General features: G+C 47.0%; 4 protein-coding genes across 4 annotated transcripts; 3 read left to right on the forward strand and 1 right to left on the reverse strand.

The window, feature by feature from the left end:
- Positions 1–1,485: 1,485 nt before the first annotated feature.
- F4813DRAFT_351001 (carbamoyl-phosphate synth) lies at positions 1,486–8,982 on the forward strand. The gene is made up of 3 exons (XM_049242358.1): positions 1,486–2,388; positions 2,443–8,477; positions 8,533–8,982. The coding sequence occupies exons 1-3, from the start codon at positions 1,767–1,769 to the stop codon at positions 8,587–8,589; spliced, it is 6,714 nt and encodes a 2,237-aa protein (XP_049102079.1). The 5' UTR covers positions 1,486–1,766; the 3' UTR covers positions 8,590–8,982.
- Positions 8,983–9,059: 77 nt separating this feature from the next.
- Positions 9,060–10,558, forward strand: F4813DRAFT_351002 (pyridoxamine 5'-phosphate oxidase-domain-containing protein). Its single transcript, XM_049242359.1, has one exon. The coding sequence runs from the start codon at positions 9,315–9,317 to the stop codon at positions 10,239–10,241; it is 927 nt and encodes a 308-aa protein (XP_049102080.1). The 5' UTR covers positions 9,060–9,314; the 3' UTR covers positions 10,242–10,558.
- Positions 10,559–14,213: 3,655 nt separating this feature from the next.
- On the forward strand, positions 14,214–16,861 carry F4813DRAFT_351005 (uncharacterized protein). Its single transcript, XM_049242360.1, has one exon. It carries the CDS (start codon positions 14,897–14,899, stop codon positions 16,124–16,126), a length of 1,230 nt encoding a protein of 409 aa, XP_049102081.1. The 5' UTR covers positions 14,214–14,896; the 3' UTR covers positions 16,127–16,861.
- F4813DRAFT_351006 (uncharacterized protein) lies at positions 16,827–17,217 on the reverse strand. Its single transcript, XM_049242361.1, has one exon. The coding sequence runs from the start codon at positions 17,206–17,208 to the stop codon at positions 16,969–16,971; it is 240 nt and encodes a 79-aa protein (XP_049102082.1). The 5' UTR covers positions 17,209–17,217; the 3' UTR covers positions 16,827–16,968.
- Between the last annotated feature and the right edge of the window lie 637 nt (positions 17,218–17,854).

The raw sequence follows: 17,854 nt of genomic DNA on the forward strand, positions 1-17,854 counted from the left end.
TTGTGTGAATATAAATATCAATAATGTGTCAATAGTGGCATCTGCACCTAAACGTTTCCGTTAAATCCTTAATGTTAGGTAACCCCTAGGGCTTAGCTGTTTAGAAGGACCACCAAAAATCCAAGTCCCGAATTTAAGTTTAACAGCGGCCGGGACTTCATATGCCGTAAATAGAAAGCGGAAATTTTCATTGTACGTTTCTTTCGGAGTCAACCTTATATTAACTTGAGGGTCTTTGATATTCAATATGTATTATTCTATGTTGTTAGCTAGGTTAGGTGGTTACTAATACGAGCATATAAACGATTTTCATGATAACAAACTGCCATAAGATCTTGATAATTATTTTGTGGCTTACATACATATTTAACACCCTAACTTGGTTTTAAAGACCTCGGCTATCTATGTTAGGTAGTTGGATGTTTATTTCTACCCTGTTTTGATTCTTGGTATTATGTGAGTACTTAACTTACCTAATGCAGTAGATGTTCTTCTACATAAGCTTTTCAACTTTTCTTTCGACGGCACAACAATCTATTGTTGCCTATAATGGTCTGTAGATGACTCTAGAAGCTTATTTTATCACCGAAAAAAGAAAATCTAACAGCAAAATTATATTTGATTGGTATAGGCTTAAAATAATCAACAGTGCTTATTGCCATTAGAGGCATTCATGATATGAACCCATACTTGAGTGTCCTTACAAACGGTAGACAAGACTTCTTATCAATGATATTTTCTCACAAAATACACGAATCCACGACGATTTATTACATCTCGTGGTCTTGAATCATCTGTTGTTCCTAATCGTCTTAAATACGACCTACTGGTTTATCAACGAAATATTATTGCATTCTTTCATTCAATTCCTCAAGCTATAAGATGTGCCGGAAGAATCAAATCCCCAATTTGGAAATATGTTCTATATACTAGTTAGACATGCTCTGAAACAAATAACAAGTTGATGATGTTGGCACTGTCGCCCCTGAGAAATCGATACTTTATTTGAGTCACTTACTTACACAGGTACAGCGATGTTTTAGATGTTGTGTTACAACCTGTCAAATTATCTAATTCATTGGCAACTCACATTCATACAGTTACCAAGTCTAGAAAACCTCATCTGATAATAAAGCTTCATATAAAGGTAGAAAGAAAATTAGGTGAGTTTATGTATGATGACCCCCATGTGCATACGCATGTAGGTACCCAAATACTTCAGAATGTAGATCGAGTCTAAAATGTATGAGCCACTTAGAAGGCAAGATTTTCTGCATTTATGGTCCAGATCCTAGTCCCGCTAGTGCTTGATGTACAATACGAAACTCGTCGCTGATTGGACCCCACAGTGTTCGAGGCGGGACTCTTACGTAGCACCGCATTGCAATTCGCAGCACTTAGAGCGGGAGCTTGTACGTAGGTACCTAGGTACGAATAAGGAGGGACGAAGAAAAAAAAATTGCTTGGTGTATGTAGGTACATTATGAATTTTCGATGAAATTTTTTTGGTCAAACTTATTTTTTCTCACACTACACAATTCTTACAATTATCATACGATTGTCAATTGTACTCTACGGCGACATGAGATATTGATTAGACTACTGTTTTGCGGCCTTAGAAAGCTCTGCCCCCGAGCTTCCTAATTGCTGCTTTCAGATAGCCCCTCCCCCTCCCCCTCCATCATATTTCTACCTAGGTAGTCATCATCGTCAAGCTCAGACTCAGACACCCCTCTCGAGCTCCCCCCCCCCCAGCGCGAGTCGACATGGCGGCACCAATCCATTACCAGCCCGCCTCTGCGCAGATAGTCGACTCGGAGGATGAAGGTCTCATGTGCCTCGACCTCCAAGACCATTCCTCCTACCAAGGCTACAGCTTCGGTGCTAAGAAGAGCATCGCTGGAGAACTAGTCTTCCAAACTGGTATGGTGGGATACCCAGAGTCGGTAACAGACCCTTCGTATCGTGGCCAGATTCTTGTAATCACATTTCCTCTTGCAGGAAACTATGGTGTACCTTCTAGAGAAACAATGGACGAACTACTTCGTGACCGCCCCGCGCATTTCGAGTCCTCCCAGATCCATATCGCCGGTCTCGTTGTATCTTCTTATGCCGGCGAGGAGTTCTCGCACTATCTAGCGACCTCATCCTTGGGAACATGGCTAAAGGAGCAAGGAGTTCCTGCTATGTATGGTGTCGATACGAGGGCTCTAACGGAACGTATTCGACAAGAAGGTAGTATGTTAGGCCGAATGCTACTGCAAAAGCAGGATTTAACAAATGGAGCCACCAACGGTGTTGTAAGCCATCAAATTAAGAAGGATTGGAAGCCTTACTTCGATTCAATCGATTGGGTTAATCCCAACACAAAAAATCTCGTAGCAGAGGGTAGGTACTCCTTATAGATGGACTGTCAATGTCATTATGCTTATTGGCTTGCAGTTTCTATCAAACAACCCCAACTATATAAGCCGGATCCCGCCACAGCCTTAAAACATCCTTCTGGACGCCCTCTTCGCGTTCTCTGTCTAGATGTTGGCATGAAAAATAACCAACTTCGGTGCTTCTTGAACAGAGGCGTCGAAGTACTTGTATGCCCATGGAATCATGACTTTGCTAGTGGTGCCGGGTCCGAATATGATGGTCTCTTTATCTCGAACGGACCTGGTGACCCTGCCGTTATGCGGGAACCCGTAGAACAGATTGCCAAGGCGATGGAGGCCAACCGAACACCCGTGTTTGGTATTTGCCTTGGTCATCAGCTACTCGCTCAAGCGGCTGGCGCCAAAACCGCAAAAATGAAGTTTGGTAACAGAGGACACAATATTCCTTGCACAAGTATGATCACTGGGAAGTGTCATATCACTTCGCAGAACCATGGTTTCGCGGTTGACGCCAAGACACTTGCAGAGGAATGGAAAGAATTGTTCGTGAACGCCAACGATGGTAGCAATGAGGGAATTATGCATGTCAACAAGCCATACTTCAGCGTACAATTCCATCCAGAAAGTACACCTGGCCCTCGCGATACTGAATTCCTCTTCGACGTTTTTATAAATACTATTGTCAATTGCGCCAAAGACCAGGCGCTTCTGGATTCCCCAGTCAACTTCCCCGGTGGCACCACCGAAGAAAACGAGTTGTTACATCCGCGTGTCAATGTTAAGAAGATTCTCGTTCTCGGAAGTGGTGGTCTCAGCATTGGACAAGCAGGTGAATTTGATTACTCAGGAAGCCAAGCTATAAAGGCTCTGAAGGAAGAAGGCATTTATACCGTCCTCATCAATCCTAACATTGCAACGATCCAAACCTCGAAAGGGTTGGCTGACAAGGTTTATTTCCTTCCTGTCACTGCCGAGTTCGTTCGTAAAGTAATCGTTTACGAACGGCCAGACGTGATATACGTTACTTTTGGAGGTCAGACCGCTCTGCAGGTCGGTATTCAACTCAAGGATGAGTTCGAAGAGCTCGGTGTGAAAGTGTTAGGCACACCCATTGACACTATCATCACGACTGAAGATCGAGAGCTCTTCGCCCGCAGTATGGACTCGATTGGCGAGAAGTGCGCTAAATCTGCCTCTGCAAGCAGCGTAGATGAGGCCATGCGTGTCGTCCAGGACATTGGCTTCCCTGTCATCGTTAGAGCTGCTTATGCTCTGGGTGGTCTGGGTAGTGGGTTTGCTAACAACGAAGCCGAGCTCTTAGACCTCTGCAACAAGGCTCTAGCAGCAAGCCCACAGGTGCTGATCGAGCGAAGCATGAAGGGCTGGAAGGAAATTGAATACGAGGTTGTGCGAGATGCTCAAGATAACTGCATCACTGTTTGCAACATGGAAAATTTCGATCCTCTCGGTATTCATACAGGCGACTCAATCGTTGTGGCCCCATCACAGACGCTATCAGATGAGGATTACAACATGCTACGAACAACTGCAGTCAATGTTATCCGTCATCTAGGTGTTGTCGGCGAGTGCAACATCCAGTATGCCTTGAATCCGTTTTCAAAGGAGTACTGCATCATCGAAGTCAATGCGAGACTGTCAAGATCATCTGCATTGGCATCTAAAGCAACGGGCTATCCCCTCGCGTTTATCGCTGCCAAGCTAGGGCTTGGTATTCCGCTAAAAGAAATCAAGAACACAGTCACAAAGGTAACCTGCGCCTGCTTTGAGCCTTCTCTGGATTATGTTGTTGTCAAGATGCCCCGATGGGACTTGAAGAAGTTCACTAGGGTGTCTACGCAACTCGGTTCGTCGATGAAGAGTGTCGGCGAGGTTATGAGTATCGGAAGAACTTTCGAGGAAGCTATTCAGAAGGCAATTCGAGCTATTGACTTCCACAATCTTGGCTTTGGTGAAACTAAGGCGCTCATGTCAATTGACGACGAGCTACAAACACCATCTGACCAGCGCCTCTTCGCTATTGCAAATGCTATGCACGCTGGATATTCGGTAGATAGAATATGGGAGCTCACCAAGATCGACAAGTGGTTCTTGCACAAGTTGATGGGCCTGAGCCAATTCAGCAAGGAAATGGCCACATATACCACCGGCCAGATCTCCCAGCGCCCAGACTTACTTCTTCAAGGCAAACGACTTGGATTTAGCGATCGCCAATTAGCGAAGTTCTGGGACTCCAATGAGCTGGCAGTGAGACGTATGAGGCTAGAATTCGGCATAACTCCTTTTGTCAAGCAGATTGACACTGTTGCTGCCGAGTTTCCCGCCTATACCAATTACCTCTATCTCACATATAATGCTTCAACACATGACATTGATTTCAATGATCATGGTGTAATGGTACTCGGATCAGGAGTCTACCGCATTGGTTCCTCGGTCGAGTTCGATTGGTGTTCAGTCAGAGCGATCCGCACACTTCGGGAGTCTGGTTTCAAGACTATCATGGTCAACTACAATCCCGAGACTGTCAGTACTGATTATGACGAGGCAGATCGTTTGTACTTCGAGAACATCAATTTGGAAACCATTCTTGATATCTATCAAATGGAATCCGCCAGCGGAGTTCTTGGTGCTATGGGCGGTCAAACACCCAACAACATCGCATTACCCTTGTTACGTTCAGGTGTTAAAGTCTTAGGAACGTCGCCGGAGATGATCGACAGAGCTGAGAACCGTTACAAATTCTCACGTATGCTGGATGAAATAGCTGTCGACCAGCCAACCTGGAAAGAGCTTACAAGCTTCGAGGATGCCAGAAGTTTCTGTCGAAAGGTCGAGTACCCGGTGCTAGTTCGACCTTCGTACGTCTTGTCAGGTGCTGCGATGAACACCGTGTACTCCGAGGCAGATCTCGCATTATACCTGCAACAGGCTGCAGAGGTTTCGCGTGAACACCCTGTGGTGATTACAAAATATATTGAGAACGCCAAGGAGATTGAGATGGATGCAGTTGCGAAGGACGGAACTGTCGTGGGTCATTTTATATCCGAACACGTCGAAAACGCCGGTGTCCATTCTGGTGATGCGACTCTTATCCTGCCGCCGCAGGATCTTGAGCCGACTACAATCCAACGTATCGTAGAGGCCACCAGGAAGATCGGCGCTAAGCTTAACGTTACTGGCCCGTTCAATATCCAATTCATTGCAAAGGACAATGATATCAAGGTTATCGAGTGTAACGTCCGAGCCTCGCGTTCATTCCCCTTCGTGTCGAAGGTCATGGGAGTTGACCTGATTGAGATGGCAACTAAAGCAATCATGGGAGTTCCGTTCGCTGAATACCCGCCGACGACTCTTCAGCCGGATTGCGTCGGTGTGAAGGTCCCGCAATTCAGCTTCTCAAGACTGTCTGGTGCCGACCCAGTCTTGGGCGTAGAAATGGCTTCCACCGGAGAGGTTGCTTGCTTCGGCATGGATAAATATGAAGCATATCTTAAGGCGTTGATGTCAACTGGATTCAAGATTCCAAAGAGTAATATCCTTTTGTCAATTGGCTCTTACAAGGATAAAAAGGAGATGCTTCCATCGGTCCAGAAGTTGCAGAAGATGGGATATAAATTGTTTGCTACTGCAGGTACTGCGGACTTTCTTCAGGAACACGGTATTCCTGTCCAATTTTTGGAGGTCCTCAGCAACGAGGAAGATGACCAGAGATCTGAGTTCTCACTCACACAGCATCTGGCAAAGAACATGATTAACCTCTACATAAACCTTCCGTCAAACAACAAGTACCGCCGCCCTGCCAATTATATGAGCAAAGGATACCAGACCCGACGAATGGCTGTGGATTACCAGATCCCGCTGGTAACGAACGTGAAGAATGCTAAGATTCTAATCGAGGCTATTGCAAGACATTTCGAATTAGAAATTAGCAATCGTGATTACCAGACAAGCCATCGCACGATAGTTCTTCCAGGGCTGATCAACATCGCTGCTTTCGTACCTGGAATTGGTGCTCAGGGTAGCCATGACCTTCAGGCTGTTACAAAAGCTTCAATCGCTTCAGGCTTCAGCATGATACGAGTTATACCTATGGGCATCGACGGCTCCATTACCGACGCAAGAACACTGAAGATTGCTCAGCAGAGTAACAAAGAAGGAGGTTATTGTGATTACAACTTTTCCGTGTCGGCCACATCTAGTAACGCCGACCAGATTAGCCAAGTAACCAGCGAGGTTGGATCGCTCTTCATCCCGTTTAACCATTTGTCAGATAATATTAGCAAGGTCGCCGCGGTTACTGCACATTTCGACTCTTGGCCTACCCACAAGCCTATTCTGACTGATGCTAAGACTACGGACCTCGCCTCTATTTTATTACTTGCGAGCCTTCATAATAGGCGTATCCATGTCACTAGTGTCACGACTAAAGAAGACATCCGGCTCATTGCTCTTAGCAAGGAGAAAGGCCTGAGTGTCACATGCGACGTGTCGGTTTATTCGTTGTACCTGTCGCGGAAGGATTTCCCAGAATGCCAGTATCTTCCCAAACCCGCCGACCAGCAGGCGCTTTGGGATCATCTTAGCACGATTGATGTCTTCTCTATCGGCAGTCTCCCGTATCAGCTTGCGCATTCTATACAATCCAATGCAGACCCTACAGTTGGTATCGCTGATGCCTTACCTCTTCTGCTAACGTCTGTCACGGAAGGCAAGTTAACATTGGATGACGTCAAGACGCGGCTGTACGACAATCCAAAGGAGATCTTCGAGCTTCATGAGCAGGTCGGAACTTCGGTTGAAATTGAGATTGACCGCCCGCACACTATACCCAAGACAGCGTCGTGGTCGCCATTTGCTGGTAAGACGATGCGTGGTGCGGTACAAAGGGTTACTTTCAACAGCAAGACGGTCTGCCTCGATGGAGAACTTCTTCCTTTGGCACCTCTCGGGAAGGATATGTCCACCCATGGCAGTATGCCCGCACCAATGTCACCGCCTATGCCTCAACAAACACATTCTTTTGATGCTCTCCGGACTCGACGCTTCTCTAACATTGGAAAACCAATGGGCATGTCACGGTTGACTGACGGCGAGACAGACGACCAGCGGCCTGCTTCAAGGAATGTGCCAGCTACAGAAGAGTTCAGTTTGCCGGGACCCGCACGAGCACCATTCGTTGATTCCCTGCATGACCTCCTTATGCAACCCTCTGCCTTCAAAAGCTCGCATGTGCTCTCCGTGAAGCAATACACGCGATCTGATCTTCATCTGCTGTTTACTGTGGCTCAGGAGATGCGCCTCGGTGTTGACCGAGAAGGTGTCCTTAATATCCTACGCGGCCGGGTTCTATGCACCATGTTCTATGAACCATCGACACGTACCTCGGCATCTTTCGACGCAGCTATGCAACGACTAGGTGGCAGGACGATCCCTATCACCACAACACATTCGTCGGTTCAGAAAGGAGAGACTCTTCAAGATACTCTCAGAACACTTGAATGTTACGGTGATGCTATCGTTCTACGCCACCCGGAAGAAACGTCGGTAGATGTTGCGAGGAAGTACAGCAAGGTCCCTATCATCAACGGTGGAAATGGAAGTAAAGAACACCCTACGCAAGCCTTCCTTGATCTCTTCACGATTCGTGAAGAGCTTGGTACCGTGCAAGGTTTGATTATCACCTTTGTGGGTGATCTCCTCTACGGACGACCAGTACACTCGTTAGTATATCTACTTCGGCACTACCAGGTCCAAGTTCAGTTGGTTTCGCCGAAGTCGCTAGCACTGCCAGCAGAAGTTCGCAGCCTCCTAAAGGAATCTGGGCAGTTACTTTGCGAATCTGAGGAGCTTACCCCAGAGATCTTGTCGAGGAGTGACGTGTTGTACTGCACTAGGGTGCAAAAGGAGCGCTTCCCAAGCATTGAAGAGTACGAGAAGGTCAAGAATTCGTACCGCATCGATAACGCGACCCTTAAGCATGCGAAGCAGACTACCCGCGTGCTGCATCCCCTGCCGAGGAACGAAGAAGTTGCGGAGGAAGTTGATTACGATCACCGCGCAGCTTATTTCAGGCAGGTAGGTGCTTGAACGAGCTTCCACGCTTCAGAAATATTTACTAATATGTCTCTAGATGAGGTACGGCCTCTACTGCCGAATGGCCCTGCTAGCTTTGGTCATGTCGGGCTGAGAACGGTATATTTCCGCGTACCGGCCGCCTTCGCATCCGTAGTCAATGTTTTATATACACCGACGAAACGTAAGGCACACATCTAGGAGCTCAAAAAGTTAGATAGCTACTTCGTAACCATCCTCCGTAAGGTTTTAATAAGTTACTCGACATATAGATAGGAAGACTGCATTAGACACTATTTAGGCTCACGCCGCTCATGAGTGCATGATTAACGTATTAAAGGCATTGGTTTGGCGTATGTGTAGGTATGCTTTGTATATGTCTACGAAGCTTGTTTTGGATGTATGTATTTATGTAGTTATACCTTGTACTAGTTATATTTTGTATATATTGTATGCATGTGCGTACGTATGTACGTTGTGTATATAGCTGCATAATTCTATTTTTCGGCCATGCGTGTGTGTTCGTCTCGTTTTGGTGTTTAACTGTTCAAGTTTTAAGTAGCTCGTCTTCTTTTATACCCACATAGCAGCGTTTACTTTAGCAGCGACTAATTACGTTATCATAGAAATCATAGTGTACCTACACTATAATGTAGGTACTTATTCTCCAAGATTAAAACAACCCCTCTAATACACACAAACGCGCCAATAGAAATGTTCAATCAGTTCAATCACCATCAATCTATCTCTAGCAGTTGATGAGCCCTACGTACTACGATTTACCTTTCAAGGAGCGCTAGGTACTTTGAATGTAATCACCACGCTTAGTTTATTCGGCTGATGAACCGATTCGCCTACCACCCAATCATCTCATCACCGCGACTCGTACGACTTATAGATCGCTTTGCTTGCGAACTACTCACTTACCGCACAATGGCAACATCATCATCCCCTCTAGGCCCAGCGCCCTGGAGACAGCTCTTCCTGGACCATGTCCAGGCGATGGCATCGCCGGAATTCACCCTAAGCACAATCCGGAAAACATCTTCCCCGTCTGGCACGGTCTACTCATCACCGCGCGCTCGCACGTGCGTCTTCCGCGGCTTGTTCGCGGACCTGCCGGTGAATCCTAAGAACGATGCTGAGCTGAACCCGGACGTCTACGAGACGGACTTCCTGTCGTTCACGACGGATTGCCGGATGGACAAGATGGCGGAGCTCTTTGGTGCGGAGGAGGCTGGAGAGGGGCTCCGGGGCTCGGGCGGCGGCGCGCCGGTCGAGGCGGTTTTTTGGGCTCGGGAGATGGGCACGCAGTGGCGCGTCCGCGGGAAGGCGTATGTTCTGGCCCCGGACGTCGAGGACTCGCCGGAGGGGAGGCATGTCGTGTCTTCGCTGGCGGCGCGGATGCGGCGCAAGGGCGCGAGCAAAGACTGGAGTTATAGCCGGGAAATCACGGCGCACTTTGGCAATTTGAGTCCCCTGATGAGAGGGTCGTTCCGGAACCCGCCTTCCGGCACGTCGGTGGCGCTGCCGGTGGGGGATGAGAGGTTGGGGTTGGGGCAGAAGGTGACGGATCTTAATGACGAGGTTGCGAGGGCGAATTTCAGAGTCGTGGTTATTGTGCCGGAGGGGGTCGATCGCACCGACTTGAGCGATCCGGAGCGCGGCCGTAGGTGGTTGTATACGTTTGTTGGAGGTGAGTCGGAGCGTATGGCGCCGGGCGGGCTGGTGGAAGATGGGTGGGAGAAGGTTGAGGTGTGGCCTTAGCTGGTGCGGGAGCAAGAGACGAGCAAGAGACTGAGTCTACGACGGCTGCGTACGTAGAAGAGGCCCTTGGAGGGATGGAAACCCCTATTGTGAAATATCTATCTGATTACCTTGTTGGTCACCTCATAGTGGTGTATATGCGTAGCTCTGTCTTGCCGAGGTGCTTCTACTACCCCTTACCTACGGGCAGTATCATACATGTGCGTGTAGGAGTCTTGGCATAGCAGAATAGCGTCAAAAAAGATACCCCATACTAGCCATCACAGTATGGGGCATATTTTTTGACGCTATTCTGCATGGCTAGATCTATTACAGCCCTGCAGGTTTCGAACATGTGATGTGATACGCAGAAGCTTTTCCTCTCGGGCCGAGCACATGACAATCAGTCTCGCTCTATGTATCCGCGGACAGGATGCCGTGTGCTAAACTACCTAGACATTACACTCCGGCAACTACCGCGTGTTTTTTTTTGTTGTTGCTCTTCGGCATACTACGTAATGTACGTGCGGAATACATACATATGAGGTACATACATAGATGATCCCATATTTAGCCTTGCGGTTTTATGACCTCGTGGTGCGAGGCTAGGTAGGGGTAAAACGGCGATTTTTTAAATTGGCCTTTGATCAAACAATGTCACATTACTTCTTTTTTTGTCTCCCCTGCTATTAATATTTGGGTAGTAAGTGAGATTAATCGCGCCATGACCGGTGGGCATACATACCTACATAGAATGTCTATTGTATGTATGTATGTATGTATGTACTGTTGCTCTGCAGGATAACTCTGACACCGGGTTGAGGATCTAGGGGAAGGATCGTCTAGTGCTTACGGTTCGAAAAACCAATGCTTCTTTTCGCAGGTCTTAACAGAGGTAGATGTTTCGTTTCGGTGGTTTGGCGTATATACGAATTACTACGGAAACGGTATAGGAGAAACATAATTGTGGATAGGAGGTAGATTAGATAGGTTAGGTACCTGTTATATTTCTTTCAATTCTTCTGTTATAGAACTATGTATTGTGGAATACCTCATAACATTAGGGAGCGTGATGTCTCAGTACGGGGGTTTTAATCCTTGAATGCTAGACTCCGGATCTAATACACAGCATCTACGAATGTTTTAGCGTAGAAGGTCAAGAGTGGGGGACAGTAGAACAAAAAAGCTTCCATTTGGAAGCTTTTAGGCGTTCTGTCTCAAGCATGGGGGCACCATCGCGACTTTCCCACGTGTTCAAAGCCGGGGTCCGTGCCGAAGGAGGCGGGGTGGGAAGGGGGGGGGGGAGAAAGAAGAGAAGAAGGAAGGGGTTGGGTTAATGTGATATGTAGTTAATGTGACGGCTACAAAATACAAATCGAGTCTTTCGAGTCTTGGCGATAGATACCTAGTGTATGTATGTATGTATGTATGTACATGTTTTATTATGAGGCTGGGGCCTAGAATAACATGTCCAAAGTAATCCAAAATAATTATCCGAACATCTGTGCTTGCTTTTGTCGCCTTGTTTTGCTCCCGGATGTGGAATGCGCATAGCCGACTGCAACCCCTTTTCCTTATCTGGCAGTTTGCCAATGACTGATTGCCCCCACCGCGACCCCGGCCGGCAGGCAAAAAGGCATCGTGATTTAAATTTAGGGAATGCCCTTTTTCATAAAACGGGGTTTGCTTTCGAGTTTTATAAAACAAACTATTGTATACGTTTTGTTAAATTATTAAAGGTTATTAATAGTAGATATGTATTGTTAATGAGCAAAGCGTCTTAATAACAACGATCGTATACCTATATATTTTACGTATAAACCCTTTATGAGGCGAATCGTACTACCTACCATATGACACGAATATGTAGTGTATACATATGTGCTTACGTATGTACGTATATAGAGCTTTTGATTTTCGAGCGGGGTTTGGCGCGAAGTAGCGAAGAGGTAATAGCGAAGTAATCTTATACGTATGCATTTTCATATACACTGCTAGGTCATGTTTCAGGCATAAGCCAATCCGATATAAATGCGAATATGTATGGCACGAATTCGATCGGTAGGATGGACTGTGCATATTCACCGCTTAATTCATGCACATATATGCAAAGACAACTATATGCATGGCTCCCCAACCATATTGGGCAATGGCATCAGTATTATAATTTATATTATACGACGACGAATGCTCAGGTGATGTCAGAGGCTGTATGTACGTATGCAAATATCGTAAGTACATAGGGCTGGGTAAAGAGGTCATGTTAGGTTAGGGTCAGTACTTATTTATGTAAGTGCGTCCTTTAGGATAGATATGAATGAGTTTAGTTGGTTAACTAACCTACTTAGTTAACTACTTAGTTAATAAATGATAACTACCTTAGGTAGTTATTCAGTTTCATATGTAGTGTATTGGTGTATTAGTATACGACGCATACACAATAATAGAGCAGATATATATCTCATTATAGCCGAAACATCATCATCATCACATTCACCATCAGCTCTCAATTCTATCCTACTAAAAATACCGAGGCAAGTAGGCAAGTAGGCAAACAAGCAACCTATCATATGAGCAAATGTACATGATATGTCTCGTTGATCTCGGAAAGCATATTCTCGATGCAAGCCAACTCACTGTTATATCCTGTTTAGGCACTGCATCTCCGGTCACCCTCCATCTTATGCCGCAGCTACATGTGCAGTACCTAGTACTACGACACAAGGCTATTCCCGTCCTCTCTCATGCTCATACCACACTACGCCCCCAGCGTCTACTACAGTAGTGTCCAACCGCTAAAGACGGTCCCGCGTGTGCGGTGACATGCATCGTGTTAGCTACCTATGTAGCTTACAACTTTGCGACCTGTTATGGACCCCATACGAATTAACTCGATGGTGACCGGCGCCGAGCTGCCGCCAATCGCCAAATGTCAACTGCAACTTGTTGATCCAAGGCAGATGCGGCCGGCTTATCCTTAGGCTAAGAATCCTCCTTTTGGCAGTGGCGTATTCCGATGGGGTCCGAAAGGTCTCTGCTCTGTCCAAGCCTTGTCGTAAGACTTTTTTGTATAAGAGTTTTCTTGTCTTCTCCACTATGGTCTCATTATTTACATGAAATCCCGTAACGGATGCGTGTCTCCTGCCTCTAATCTGCAAAGAAGACCGTGCTGCGTGTGGCACGTACGCATTATTGTAGTGGTATGCCCCCAAAGCTGCTAACGACCTTACGAGTTTTATATGTATCAGTGACAGTATCAGTGATAGGTGAGAATGTAGAGGTTGGCTAGAGGCTGGCCGGCTCAAGTTCGAAACGTCTCTTCCGATCTACTTCTTGGAATGGAGACACATTTTGAGGAATAGGCTGTTCGCATTACTCAGATAGGTCAATCAATCACCAAGGCCACGTTGATACCCTCCTTCAACTTGGCTACTGTATTTGGCTACTGTACTTGGCTATGTACTGTGAAGCATAAACCACACCGGCCATGTGGACGTTCCCTTTTCTGACCGACGGCCGAAAAAAAGTGGCAAAATGCAATACAGCTTTGCTTCCTTCACAGATTTCGTGTAACGCAAGCATGAGCATCTTCCCAGCCGCTCCCATAGGAATTACTACCACGGGCAGGAGAGGATGTCCAAAATAAGAGAACGTCCATATTCGAGAGGGCCAAAGTCGCTTTTTAATAAACCAGAACGGCAGCCCGTTAATTAGTCGCCGATCAACCTGTTAAAAGAGAAGAACTTGCAGGCGGGCGTCAGTGGACAAGGGTTCTTTACCGCTAGGTGGCCCTGGTCGTGCATCTAGGTACTACACGTAGCTCTAGTTTAAGATGTACCTCGTAAGGTACCGCTAAATGTACATGATCACCTGCTCGGCGTGGAGTCCCGATCGAGTATGCACGTACCTAATATACTTAGGTACTTCCACGCAACCCTAGCCTAACAATTTAGGTACCTAGTCCCCTGCTTCCTTGGGCATTTAACATGTCGCGGCTAGCAAAGCCCCAGGCTAAGATACATATGTACGTAGTACATGGACATCCCAATAGGTACCTACCTACCTACCTACCTACCTAACGTATGTACTAAAAGCAAACGTACATGATGGATCCTAGGAAGCAAGCCCATAAATAATCGTACCGTAGCTGCTTTTAAACCAACCAGCATATGTATCTCGATACCCCACAGAACTGCCAATTCTCATAATCTTCCTTCGATGTTCAACTCTGTTTCCACTCGATCCGATTCCTTCCTTTCTTCTCCCCGCCATATCCGCGTGAATTAACCATCCCATCTCTTGATTCGAAGAGCAATTGATCAAACTATCGTGACGTTTATATTACATCGACTAAACAATCTTCTAATTGGTTAATATTCGAGAGACGAGACATCGAATTGGCCTGCCCAGGTCTAAATTGTAGCATTGCAGCATTGCAGCGTCGAGTTCGTTAGGTAGCTCAGGTGCCCATCGTGCATGGGCTTGGCTAGATGTCATGACCAGTGGCATATCAACTTAATAACCACCTAGCCTCCCTTTTACCTACCCTGTTCACCTCCTCACCGACTCCTCTGCCTCCCAAGTAGGAGTTTGATGTCAGGGTACGGTTGCATATCTGCTTCTTAGCTTCGACCTCGAACTAAATACAACATATTTTACATTCATATCTATCCGGAATGGCGACAGATTCCTTGAAAGCCCTAATTACTAACATTCCCGACTGGCTTAAACGCCTCGAGGAGCTCAATGGACAAATCGATCAGCGCCAGCAGGATCTGGCTATGCTACCTGAGAACCAGCCCAAGTCCTCAGCTCGATCAATTAGGAATAAGGGATCAACAGAATCTTTAAGACCGAGGGACGAAGGCGCACCCGGCCAAATACTAGACACGATACGCGTCTCGACGCCACCTCCCCTAACCCCGATTGAAACTCGACAGCCAAATGACGGTGCTGAGGTACCCTCGAGTCCCATGAGTGAGCCACGATCGAATGCTTCCCTTCAACGTCAGACCAACGAGGTTATGGCAACGGCACAGCGACGAGCGCGTGCTGTTGTTCGGAAGAAGCCGAAGACCGAATCCATGATGAGCACCGAGAACACCGTCCAAAATTATAGATCACGGAATATGATCATTGTATACTACGACAGTTACGTACAGTCATTCTTTGAGGAATTGGTCAAGTTCGTGTCGATGCAGCGTAATGCCATGCGCAAAGCCAAGATGGCTGCCAAGGTGGCCCGCATCAGGCGTTTGGCCGAGATTGAGATGCCCGATGACGACGAGGAGGACAGACCGGGTAGTAGGAATGGTGAACTGAAGCCCAGGGATAATCTCATCGCCGTCGCCGCCGACGCCACGGCCGCAAAGGAAGAATCGGCGGAAGATATTAAGCTGCGCTTCAAAAGTACTCGACAGATGGGACCGCGAAACGTGGTTGCCGGTAGGGTGAGTGCGCGGGTGGCCCGATCAGGTCTTAATGGCGGACTGGGCGCATTCCAGGAGAGGGGCGATATTTGGGAAGAGCTAGACAAAGGCCTGGAGTTCGTCCAGGGTATGTGTGAACAAGGAGCACATCAATTTCTTCGAGACGGTGACTGCGCCGAGGAGATCGAGAAGATTAAAGCGCGCCTTGCGTTGACGAAGGAGGCTGCCGACAAGGAGCTAGCACGTCCCGATACAGAAAACACTCTCGAGCTAGCCTCGCCCTGGCCCATCCAGTCCCGGAGCTATCGCCCCACGATGATGCGGAAGAGTATGGGCACGCCAGCGTTAAAGACACCTCCTAAGCAAGAAGTTATCAAGCAAAATGTTATTGAAGTGGAGGACGAAGGGATACAGGATATGGACGACTACCAGCCGATCTCCAAACCGACAGGGCAAATAGATGGACCTACGTCTTAGAATGACGAGGTCCCTTTGCTTTGTTATGCTTCATGCACATTAAGTAGTCTCCCTACTACTATTACCTACCACCGTCGTTTACGTATATACAAACCACATCTCAACCATTCAAAATTGTTTGCTCGCATGCAGCATCGCGACGGAGTTGGATTACAGAGAATGACGGCTTTATTGGATGCTACTGCGACAGGACTACATACTTCCCCCTAAATTATGAAATGTCACCTTGAAAATTATATATAACTCTATTTATTCGTGTGGGGTGCGGACAGATAAAAAGCATGCACATATTTTTGAGTCTTAAAATGTGCTTGGAGTTGGATACAGGGGAAAGTTTTTGATATTTAACATCAACAGCCCAGACGGGATTTGAATACATTTGGGATCACTCTACTATGGTGCTTACCTGCACCTATCACGATTTTACGGGACTCACGGCCGCGAACCAAACATGTGCATACAAGGCTATATCAATGCGTCCTCTCTCAGCTTCATCTGGAGGGGGCGGATCAAATAATGCCGGATAATACGGCCACTCTTTCATAATGAGCAGCTGGGGGGGTTTCGGAGAATAAAGGTGACCCAGCAGTTAATGTTGTTATGGAGGGGCTGAAAAGTTTGGTACACAAGAGACTAACAAGCCTAATAATATATCTACCTAACTAGTTAAACTGGATTACCTGATTATGATGTCCATGACGATGATGATGATGATGATGATGATGATGATGATGAATAAGTTACTGTACCTATTCGGATTTAATTGTTTAGATTCTGTTGTTTCACGTTCCGTGTATGATGTGCGAATTGACCACAATTGTCAAAGCTTTGTCCACGAGCCGTTAGAATAAAGTAAGGGGACGACGGGAAGAGCCGTTGGTGGCGAGAAAGGTGCGGCCGCATTTTGTGGGCACCGTATTAATTGGATGAATGGATGGATGGGATGAAATTGTGCGTTGTAATGTTAATGCTAATGTTAATATAATACGAGGATAAGAAGTACCTAACGTGGAAATGGAAATGGAAATGGAAATGGAAAAGTGAAGGGAGGGAAGGAAAAGAAGGGAATATCCGTGTCGCATCCATTATCAGGTACCTTACCTTAGGCATGTATGTAATGCACAAAATATCGATATCGATTTCGATATCGATTTCAATTCGTGATGCCGATTCGGCCCGCCTGGACGCTCGCCAAGATTCGGCTGTGTAAGGGAGAACTCGGAGTGTGCGGAGTTTCAGCGCTCAGGAGGTTGGGGGGGGTGATGCGGTGCGGTGCGGTGCGGTGCGGTGCGTAAAACCCACATGTGCTCACGGTCACGTCGTATTATACAATACATAACTAGGTTAGGTCTTGTATATGGTATTACTTACACAGGGAGGCCACATACAACAGGTACGCTCGAGCCAGCTGGGATCAAAATTACCCAAGGCATGGAATATTGGTTTGGTTCGGTCTGGTCCGATTTAGTACTTCCGGTCTTTCCTGGAGGTCGATATCCGCTTGTCCGAGCCGAGCCGAATCGAAGGGAGATAGCAGAGGCGGGCTTGTGGGCGTCGGTGAAAGTTGCCTTTACGAGGCCGTCCCGCGATCTGGGATGGGATGGATGGATGGATGTAGAAGGGTATGTATGTATGTACATTTGTGAGTTGGCGGTTCGCGAGGCGCGACTAGGTGCGGTGATGGGAACCGGTCCGTGCGGCGCGGTAGGGGTTGGCGGACTGCTTGAT

This window comes from Daldinia decipiens (genome assembly GCF_022478715.1).
Source record: "Daldinia decipiens strain CBS 113046 unplaced genomic scaffold F4813scaffold_7, whole genome shotgun sequence".
Classification (NCBI taxonomy): domain Eukaryota; kingdom Fungi; phylum Ascomycota; class Sordariomycetes; order Xylariales; family Hypoxylaceae; genus Daldinia; species Daldinia decipiens.